This window comes from Pelmatolapia mariae, linkage group LG7, assembly GCF_036321145.2.
Source record: "Pelmatolapia mariae isolate MD_Pm_ZW linkage group LG7, Pm_UMD_F_2, whole genome shotgun sequence".
Taxonomy (NCBI): domain Eukaryota; kingdom Metazoa; phylum Chordata; class Actinopteri; order Cichliformes; family Cichlidae; genus Pelmatolapia; species Pelmatolapia mariae.
Genome location: NC_086233.1, coordinates 19,319,749 through 19,331,041, shown reverse-complemented (window position 1 = coordinate 19,331,041; position 11,293 = coordinate 19,319,749). Strand labels below are relative to the sequence as shown.

The 11,293-nt window shown below is 39.9% G+C and overlaps 1 protein-coding gene across 1 annotated transcript; it reads left to right on the top strand.

Annotated features, from left to right (window-relative positions):
* The first annotated feature begins 2,334 nt into the window (after positions 1 to 2,334).
* LOC134630717 (guanine nucleotide-binding protein subunit alpha-14-like) lies at positions 2,335 to 10,127 on the top strand. Its single transcript, XM_063478292.1, has 7 exons — positions 2,335 to 2,461; positions 6,476 to 6,660; positions 7,687 to 7,841; positions 8,009 to 8,137; positions 8,664 to 8,793; positions 8,889 to 9,042; positions 9,861 to 10,127. The coding sequence occupies exons 1-7, from the start codon at positions 2,341 to 2,343 to the stop codon at positions 10,049 to 10,051; spliced, it is 1,065 nt and encodes a 354-aa protein (XP_063334362.1). The 5' UTR covers positions 2,335 to 2,340; the 3' UTR covers positions 10,052 to 10,127.
* Positions 10,128 to 11,293: the final 1,166 nt, after the last annotated feature.

Here is an 11,293-nt window from a genome sequence, read left to right as displayed (position 1 = left end):
CACCCTTCCACTCAAGTTGAGCACTGAGTGCACTTTTTACTGTAAATCTCATTCACCTAGTTATTTATACAGTGCTTTTATCTATGCCTGAGCACTTTGTCTAACATTTGGAAACTCACTAATACTCTGTATGCAACTCGGGGTTCAGTATCTTGCCAAGCATGCTTCAACATACAGACTAGAGAAGCCAGGGATTCAGCCATTGAACTTCCAGTTCATAGGTCAGCCCTGTTGTCAACAACCGAAAGATGCCTTCATGAATGCAAACGAACAGGGTTTACGAGATGGTGCAGATTACCCTCTTACACTGAGTAAAAGGAAAAGCCAGATTACACTTTGACAGAGAACGTTTAAAATAGCTTTCACAGTGCAAATGGATAATGAGCGAAAAGGAACCCATGAGTTTCTCAAAGTAAAGAAATGGGATATTCTTCAATATCAGTGACACGTAGCATCACCTTTAGTTAAGCTTAAAGTAGATGATGACTAATTTTATGAATCATTACAACACCAAGATACAAGTTCATTTATTTATTTATTTCAGGCCAGATAGAGAAATAAAGAGAAGGCCATTGTAGAAAGGCACTACTTTAGTGTATCCTCCACCAATGCTGAGCTCAGATTAATGTGAACATTTTGACCGGTTCTTCTTGGCTCATGCTCCACAACAAGCTTAATGAAATTCTGCCTTTTGTAAATTAATCAAATTGCGTTAAGCCTCAACATGAAGCTCTAGTTCTCAGAAATAAACTAGTCATTAATAATAGTTTCATTATTTATCATGTTGAATAAAGTAATGCGAATCCCCAAACTTTAAATATTCTATTATGAAATAAAATCACTCACTCCAAATATCCTACAACCATGTGTTGTGGATAGTCCCTGCAGAGGCTAAGTCTACACTTTAAGCCACTGAGGTGTTGGTTGACGGGGGTGATGCGATGCCACTGTTATGAATGAAATTTGTTACAGTCGAATAACTCCAGCCGTACTTATCTTGTCCATTTAACATATTTATTCTTCTTCCTTCAGTTGTATTTGTTATTCCACAGTTCTCTTTATCCAGTCGGTCACAAATTGTTTGCGCCTCCCGAACAACAACACCTGGTGCTGATTACGTGTGTCTACCTTAAATACATTCACATAAACACACCATACCGTAAAGCACTAAAGGTGACCCCTAGCGGCACACATAAGGTAACAACTCAAAAAATGGCTCCTACAGTCCCTTTTTCACATCGCAGTCATGTTTTAGGAGGAAAGCCAAAAAAAAAAAAAGAAAAAAAAAAGATAAAAGGTCTGATTGTCTGATTCCACTTTGGGAAAGTCCTGCTATTGTATGTGCAGGTTCACTGCCATGTGTTTACTCATTGTCTTAAGCAGACCTGTGCTTTTCTTAGTGTCGTCCATGGAAAAAAACCCGTCTTTTTCACATTTTTATCTCATTGTGGTCACTGTATGCTGCGAGGGCCAAGTGAAGCCCACACCAGCCATAAGACACTGAGCTTACACATGTATTTGTTTTGTGACCTGGCCCTTTGCTTAAAGGTTGAGGGCCTCGCTCCTGTGCCACCCAGTGGCCCCTGGCTGGTGAACCCTTTGACTTGGTCAGTAAGCAAGTTTGGTGATCTCATTGAAAGCACAGCATGCATCAGCCTCAACACCGTTACACCTACAGTATCATATTTGATACGTACAGTATTTTGGGAGTTTTTGAGAATTCATCATCATTTCATCAAAATGCAATTAAAAAATATAGAAATAATCCTTTATAGGTATGAACTGTTTTTTTTTTAACAAATTTGTCTGATGGCTCAATGTGACTCAAAAAATTAGAATTTCCTGGCAAGTATTTCATATTTCAGGCTTTAACTGGTTAAATCATGATAAACACTTTAACGTGTGTGAGACAAAGCGTCACAAAGTTTACCTGTGACCATTGATCTTGTGTTGGATTTAATGCTTTCAGGTACTTTACCGTCACTCTGGCACAAAGTTGCCGTGCTTTCCTCTCTTGCCTCCCAGTTGGACTTTCCAACTTTTCAGCGGGCTCCTGGGTGGACGTGTACTGTAAGTAGGTGCACAGGAACAGTGTGGATAAACTTGCCTTTCAGTCAGAGCCCGCCTCTCCTGCACGGCAGGAATGTGAAATGCACCTGAACTGGATCCCCCAGCAGGAAGAATGACTGCAGAAAGTCGTCAGTTCACCTGTTCAGAGACGTAACTTTCCTTGGCAAGTCTGACAAGAACAAGACAGAAAGAAAGAAAAGAAAATCAGTATAATTTCACAAAGTCGCTGTCTGTAGCTGAACCGGGAGCAGAAGGTAAACTAGGAAAACAATGGGTGAGTGCTGCCTGTCTCCAGAGGACGAGGAGAGACTGAGGATACACAGAGAAATAGAGAGACAGCTTCGACGGGACAAATTAGCGTCTCACCGGGAGCTGAAGCTGCTGCTTTTAGGTGAGAGCTCAGTGTTTAACTAACACACGTCCACGCAGTGGAACTTCTTGGAACATAATGAACAGATATGCCTTCAGTAACAAAGAAACTTTAAATAAGTTTAGCTAGTTTGATTTTGTTTTCTGTTTTTTTTTTTTTTTTTTACAGTGTAGACTTGTTAGATTTGTGGCTAACTGGAATTATTAAAGGGTTGCTGATCATAGCAGTGAACGTTTGAGTTATCTTTCGGCTTATGCGATTTAACAGCTCAACAGAAACAACCTTTAGCGTCAAAGGAATTCCCTGTGATGATTCATTCATCCACCCAGAAACTCTCATACAACCTGCTGAGATTACGCAAGGACATTGTGCGCTATATAAAACAATAATAACGTTCACATTCCAGTTTAACTGTGTATATCTTTATATAAGGGAGTGAAATGCTGAATTAGACTAACCAGAACAGGTTTTTCTTAATGTGGAGTGTAATTATATGTCTGTATCTCATTTTTCCTTCTTCTTCTTCTTTTAAACACTTTTAAGGTCTCTCTTTAAAGAGATCTCGAGCTCAATGAGACCTGTTTAAATAAAGGATTTCATAATAATAATAATATACAGGAAAATAGCCTTCCATTTACAGCTCCACAGTGAGTAGAGTTTGGTTTCTGCTTATATTCTGGCATGAATATCCTCAGATGTAGTTTGAAACAGTGTGAATTCTGTGTGTAGGATAATTTCAAAGCCTTATTTGATTCGCATCATGTGATGGGCAAGTATTTGAACTGTAGACTACAGTGGCTTGCAAAAGTATTCAGCCCCCTTGAACTTTCCCACATTTTATCACATTACAGCCACAAACATGAATCAATTTTATTGGAATTCCACGTGAAAGACCAATACAAAGTGGTGAACACGTGAGAAGTGGAACGAAAATCGTACATGATTCCAAACATTTTTTACAAATAAATAACTGCAAAGTGGGGCGTGCGTAATTATTCATCCCCCTTTGGTCTGAGTGCAGTCAGTTGCCCATAGACATTGCCTGATGAGTGCTAATGAATAAACAGAGTGCACCTGTGTGTAATCTAATGTCGGTACAAATACAGCTGCTCTGTGACGGCCTCAGAGGTTGTCTAAGAGAATATTGGGAGCAACAACACCATGAAGTCCAAAGAACACACCAGACAGGTCAGGGATAAAGTTATTGAGAAATTTAAAGCAGGCTTAGGCTAGAAAAAGATTTCCCAAACCTTGAACATCCCACAGAGCACTGTTCAAGCGATCATTCAGAAATGGAAGGAGTATGGCACAACTGTAAACCTACCAAGACAAGGCCGTCCACCTAAACTCACAGGCCGAACAAGGAGAGCGCTGATCAGAAATGCAGCCAAGAGGCCCATGGTGACTCTGCAGAGATCTACAGCTCAGGTGGGGGGAATCTGTCCATAGGACAACTATTAGTCGTGCACTGCACAAAGTTGGCCTTTATGGAAGAGTGGCAAGAAGAAAGCCATTGTTAACAGAAAACCATAAGAAGTCCTGTTTGCAGTTTGCCACAAGCCGTGCGGGGGACACAGCAAACATGTGGAAGAAGGTGCTCTGGTCAGACGAGACCAAAATGGAACTTTTTGGCCAAAATGCAAAACGCTATGTGTGGCGGAAAACTAACACTGCACATCACTCTGAACACACCATCCCCACTGTCAAATATGGTGGTGGCAGCATCATGCTCTGGGGGTGCTTCTCTTCAGCAGGGACAGGGAAGCTGGTCAGAGTTGATGGGAAGATGGATGGAGCCAAATACAGGACAATCTTGGAAGAAAACCTCTTGGAGTCTGCAAAAGACTTGAGACTGGGGCGGAGGTTCACCTTCCAGCAGGACAACGACCCTAAACATAAAGCCAGGGCAACAATGGAATGGTTTAAAACAAAACATATCCATGTGTTAGAATGGCCCAGTCAAAGTCCAGATCTAAATCCAATCGAGAATCTGTGGCAAGATCTGAAAACTGCTGTTCACAAACGCTGTCCATCTAATCTGACTGAGCTGGAGCTGTTTTGCAAAGAAGAATGGGCAAGAATTTCAGTCTGTAGATGTGCAAAGCTGGTAGAGACATACCCTAAAAGACTGGCAGCTGTAATTGCAGCAAAAGGTGGTTCTACAGAGTATTGACTCAGGGGGCTGAATAATTACACACACCCCACTTTTCAGTTATTTATTTGTAAAAAATGTTTGGAATCATGTATGATTTTCGTTCCACTTCTCACGTGTACACCACTTTGTATTGGTCTTTCACGTGGAATTCCAATAAAATTGATTCATGTTTGTGGCTGTAATGTGACAAAATGTGGAAAAGTTCAAGGGGGTCGAATACTTTTGCAAGCCACTATATCTTAGTTTATCTTAGTAGGCTACTGGTATGCTAGCATGTGATAGTTAGCATTAAAACAAAGTCCTTAGACTGAGAATAATAAAGCCTACAATACAGAATAAAATGTTATCTAATGACGATGCTCTATATTTAGAGTATCTGTATTTATAAAGCACTTTTCAAAGTAAAGTTTCAAAGTGCTGAATATTAATAAAACAACAAATAAAAAAATGAAAGTTAAAAATAAATACAGTAGAAATGAAAACAATTTAAAATGATCTGAATATGATTATAAAATAATTATATAAATTATATTACATCTCTGTCAAAGCACTTCCCTGAAAACATCAGAAACAAAATGACTAAAGTCATAGAATTCCTCCACTATAGAGCAGGAATGTTTGGATCATATTCCATGTCATTCCATCTGATTATTGTGGAAATAACCACAAAAACCAAAAGCTTGGCTTGTAGTGTAGTTTTGCCCTCATAAATCGACGGGAAACTGACATCTGTGGTATGGAATGAGGTGAATCAGGAGCAAATACCAAAATTATCTGGATCAATAGATAACAAAGCTTTGGTATGTGTTTAACGCTGTGCTGTCACCTCAGCCCAGTTACAGCTTACTCCTTGCATTCTTCACATAGTAATGTTCTGATGAATCTCTCAGATAGCCTTAATCATTTGCGGTCTCCTCTTAAAAATGAAACCATACTGCTGCTTCATTAGTACAAAGTATTCAGGTTTCATATTTTGACAGCCATGGTGATCTCATTAAATGACATGCGGTCTGTTTTCTCCAGAACCAAAACGGCCAAGCAGGCCACTTTTTAAAGCTTGACTGTTGATTATGTTGGAAACAATACATTAGACATTAGGGATTTGTTTAAAGGTCAGCACTGCTTTAAACTTCAACTTGAGTTGTTTGGAGAACAATATCCCCCTGTAAAGGTCAGACTAATGGTTAACATTTCTAGGCGTTTTGGGCCCTAAGCTGACACCCTTATCAAGAGTAATTTACAACTAGAATGCAGGAAGCAGATCACTGTTTCAGTCAAGGACACGTCGCTGTTGATAGGCACGTTGAGTTGCAGGAATCTGGCACAAACTTTCTCAGTCCCAAAATAGTATTCAGCACATTCTTATGTGCTGAATAAAAAGTAAGTGCATATTTAATTCATAATGTTTATAGCCTTTTTGTTTTCTTTTCAATTTAGTTTTTTAAAATTCTCCATCTGCTGCCATGCTTTTTTGTAGTGCAAAAGCACTGAGATGAAAATAAAACCGAGCATGTGGGCATAATGTTCAACTTCTATATGCTGTGCTAAATCAGAGTAATCATATTGGTGATGGGGGGATACAAATGAATGAAGAAACGCACAATACACATACACAAACACAAACACCATGGCTTTATTTATTTATTTATTTTTTAAAAAAGGTGTTCTAACCTGGAAACCTTACCTTCTGGAAATATTATAACGCTTCAGAGATTGCAATTTTTTGTTGTTGTTTTGTTGCCAAAATCCTGTTGAGCTGCAGCTGATTGATGTTGAGATGATTTTTTTTTTGAGCGCATGCCACAGATGTCCTATTTCTGGCATTGCTTTGATCTTATTCCATTTTTCATCCTTCGGTTTCATTCATCTCGTTTGCCTAGGGACTGGTGAAAGTGGGAAGAGTACTTTCATCAAACAGATGAGGATCATCCATGGCAAAGGATACAATGACACTGACAGGAAAGGCTTCACTCGTGTGGTGTATCAGAACATCATAGCGGCCATCAAGGCGATGATCAACGCCATGGAGACTCTTCACATTGACTATGTCGATGACCAGAACATTGTGAGAAACCATGCATTTAAAATTTAATGTGGTGTTTGTACCAGTTACATTGAGAAAAACAAATTAGAAATAATACTAGCATTGTAACATGCAGGCTATATAAATAGGCAGTTTTCCATTGCAGGAACTTGTGAGTCGCTTTTGGGGCCTGCACCTTTGTGTGTGCATTCTGACCACAGGACGAACCTCCTGTAAGGCCTCATTCGGGGTTGTAAGCGGCCACTCTAGGATAGGTCCTTCAAAGTGGTCCAAAAAAATTTCTGATTGTGTTATTTTTTAAAAACTAACAATCTAAATGTCACTATCAGTGATTTGAAATCCACACAGCAAACAGCAGTGCACCAGCTATGTCACTGTTTACTTTGTTTTAGTCTCATAAATCCACAGTTATATTACGTTATTAGTTTGAGTGCTTCCCCCACCTCCAACCCACTCAAGAACTGTGCTAATTATTTTAGGGATTGTAACATCTTGCCCTATTGAGCAATCTGTTACACTGGCTTTTGGTGCCCTAGTTTCAGACATTGAAATCAAACCTTATATGACTTCATGTGTTCATTGGATCCTACACTGCAGTGGACTGATTTGGGGGTTGTTTCTGTAAATGTGCCCGAGTTGCTGCAGTGGACAGACAACTAATTCTGACTAGCTGAGCTATTTTCAGTATTAAATTGTGTTTGTGCAGTGGCAAATCACAACACGTGGGAGTTTTTTGGGGAGGGCAAGGTGGGGGTCTTCTGTTAAACCTCAAGAATCAGACTCAGAGTGGGCGGCCATCTGCCTAGAAACAGTTGGCGTGTGAAAAAAAACAAGATATGAGCAATGAAGAACAAAAACACTCAGTGACTGTGTGGCCCATAATAGAAACATCTGGAGGACCAGATACCAGTAAATACATGGATCCAAAAAGGGGGGAAATGGCGAGAATAAGACAGGAGAGGTGCTTATTATACCATATACATTTGTCATTGTATTGAATGTGTACCGAAGAAGTAAAATGACCTGTGGAATGTATCTGTCTGTCAGGGGTATGCAGAGAAGCTGAGCCAAGTGGACTTGACCTATGTGTCAAGTTTGGAGTCCTGGCAAGTGGACGCAATAAAGAGAGTCTGGAACGATCACGGTGTTCAAAGATGCTATGAGCGCAGAAGGGAATTCCAGATATCAGACTCAGCAAAATAGTAAGACTTTTATGTTTCACATCTTTATCTTGCATTAATTTCCTCAGTTTATTGTAATCCTGTAATAGTGTGGATTCATTCTGCTAAAATAAATGCATGTAAAAAGCATAGATTTCTGTTTAATATTTCAGAATATTAACCTTAATGTGTTGTTGTAAACATTTCAGTTACCTCACTGACTTGGACAGAATCACAGCCCCGTCGTACATCCCCACCCTGCAGGACATCTTGAGGGTCAGGGTGCCCACCACAGGCATCATAGAGTATCCCTTTGAATTTTCCAAAATCATCTTCAGGTTTGATATCATACTTTATTAACACATCATCTAGACAGATACACAGCCCTGTGAAGAAAGAAAGTTCTCGCATGACTCACAGTCCAGTGAAAAACTGAACCTTCTTAATGTGTATGGAAACAGTTACGGCGTACTCACAGTCCACACACACACATTATTACTGCGGTGACAAAACAGACTAATTACTGAAGTGACTAAAGATAGTTAATTTGATCTAAGTGGGCGGTAATAAGTTTGCCTTCAGGTCGTGTTTAGAATAAGCTGCAGACAACAAAAGAGCTGCATTCACAGCTTCTGCAGGTCCCAGTGCACATGTGAAATTCAATCATCTGTGTCGCTATGTGGAACTGCTGACTGCTGAAACCTGTATTGGCTAAAGACCATTTATATAGAGAGTCAACTTAGCAGTGTCAGTCCCCTTAGAAAACTCGCTGCGAGAAAGTAAAGGAATATAGTTCCTTCTTCAGTAATTCTTCAGTCTTCAGTAATGAATGAACCTTTAGCTGCTTTCATTGTCTTTCTGTAGGATGGTTGATGTTGGTGGGCAGCGTTGTGAGAGGAAGAAATGGATCCACTGTTTTGAGAATGTCACCTCTATCATATTCCTTGCAGCCCTCAACGAGTACGATCAGGTCCTCTTCGAGAGTGAAAACGATGTACGGTCATTATAGTTACCCCGTTTGATCCTTTAATTCTTGTCCAACCTTGTCCAAATACAGTTCATCGTCTAAGCCTCTCACCCCTCTTTCAGAATCGACTCAAGGAGAGCCTCGCCTTGTTTAAGACCATCACCTTGTATCAGTGGTTTCAAGAGTCCTCCATCATCCTCTTTCTGAACAAAACAGACCTGCTAGAGGAGAAAATCCAGCATTCGCATTTAGCTACCTACTTTCCAGAATACACAGGTAAAGCATGCCCCCAGTTTGCTCTGCATGTCTTCAGAACAACCATAACTGTGTTCAAAACTATATTTGAGCATAACTGGCATGAAGTCAATCAGCCATGAAGTGAAGGCCAACTTTCACTTGCTCGTGTCATTAGATGATTTACTGCATCTGTATGGTGTACACAATTGTAAACTGAATATCCTGTCGTGTCTCCCACCCCTCAGCCCCAATTGGTAACACAACCAGGCTCAGGGAGAAGCAGATAGCTGACCCTTCCTGAGCCTGGTTCTGCCGGAGGTTTCTTCCTGTTAAAAGGGAGTTTTTCCTTCCCACTTTCACCAAGTGCTTACTCATAGGGGGTTTTCTGATTGTTGAGGTTTTCTCTTTATTATTGTAGGGTCTTTACCTTACAATATAAAGTGATTGAGGTGACTTTTATTCTGATTTATTTGTATAAAATTGGATTTAATATTTATGTATTTAAACTGTTAGGCTACAGAAGCAATGAGAAGCTGTGTTAATCATTTTTTTAATTACTGTCTGTATATGAATTAATCAATCCAGCATACACTCTGTCAAATATTTGATAATTAAAGACATTAAAGATTTGTGAAGATGACAAGTGATCGATTTCTGAAAGTCCACAATAGAGCACTATGCGTATTGTGACTGATGTTAATGATAAGCACAGTTACTAAGAATGAGTTAGTTCTTAAGTCTCAACTAAGACACACTTGAGAGTATAAAACTGTATTAAACAGTAACTGTGAAAGAGTGAGCAAGTCCGTGTTTTTCTCAGGAGACTTTTCTTATTTTGACCACTTTCTCCCACGCAGGGCCTCAAAAGAATGCTGAAACAGCTAAAAAGTTCATCTTAAATATGTATGTGGAGCGGCATGTTGGTCGTCATAAAGCCCTTTACACGCACTACACCTGCGCTACAGACACGGAGAACATCAGGATTGTCTTCAAATCAGTCAAAGACACACTCCTCCAAGAAAACCTGGAACAGTTCAACCTCGAATGACAGAGGCTATTGGACCAAGTGATGGCTTCACTGTGGAGAGCAAGAACACTGGTCGTAATCATGTTGTAACACTTTTAAAAAGACAAAAAAAAAAAAAATCTTTAATGTGCTGTCAGCTGCTTGTTCAAAAACATCAAAGAGAGGCATTTAGGCAGCAGGTAAGGTGCATTTATTTCATGACTGTAACAGGGAGTAAGTAAGCCCATTTCCTTCTGCTATAGGAGAAAAATGTTATCTTGAATTGTTACACAGGGTTCCTTTTATTCTGTTACTGTTTGATGGAGAATCAGCACACGGCATCAGATTCGTTTTATAAAGTCTGGCAGGAATGTGGCCCATCCTGCCTTACAGCTCCTCATCCTGTAAGGCAGGATGGGCCACTGTGTTGCTCCTCACTGTGGGGGGAAACTACGATGGCTTTGTTTTTTCATTATTGTATTTGAATACTTCTAACAAACGTTTTGCCTCTAAAATGATTTTTCCCCTAGCTAATTTCCACAAAATATAGATGTTAAAACCACAATCATGTAATATGTATTTCTATTAACTGATTCATGCTGCTCCCCCATTTTTGTCACTTTATAGAGAACTTTATTTTGACAAAAGTCATTAAAAATATATATAAAGAACAAAGTGTATGTTCAGAAATCTATGACTGATCTCACACTATAGGACAGCAGCTGCTAACAGTGATTAACTAAAGGCAGTTTTCCCAGACACCTTCACGTCAGGCGTGGTTACACTGAGTGCGTTTATAACCTTTGTACCAAACAATGGTCAACAATGAGGTCTGACAGGCTGATCTCCGTCTTCCTGTCCTAATTACTTGGGATTAAACTTTGGTAAGTGAAACAGGCTTTCAACAAGGTTTAGAGAAATGCGTGTTTGGGCATGGATATCTAGGAACCAGTTGATTTTACCTGTGTTGTGTTTTAAGGGTTGGACAGTTCTGGGCTAACGTAGAAGGAAACATTAGAAGTAGCCTAAAAATCAGTGGATTGTCAAGCATCAGCTGTTTGCTTCTGGTTGGACAATATTTTCAAGCATGTGGTGAATCCTATGAATATTATCTGCACACGGAGCTGGCAACGACAGCTCCTTTTGTCACCCTGAGGGCAAACGGCTCTCTGGGGCTCACAAATCAACTGTCAGACATTAAAAGCAGTCCTGCACTTGTCGTGAATAGTAGTAGTTCAGAAACCTCAGAGCGCACCCACTTCTTAATGACAGGCAAATACACTC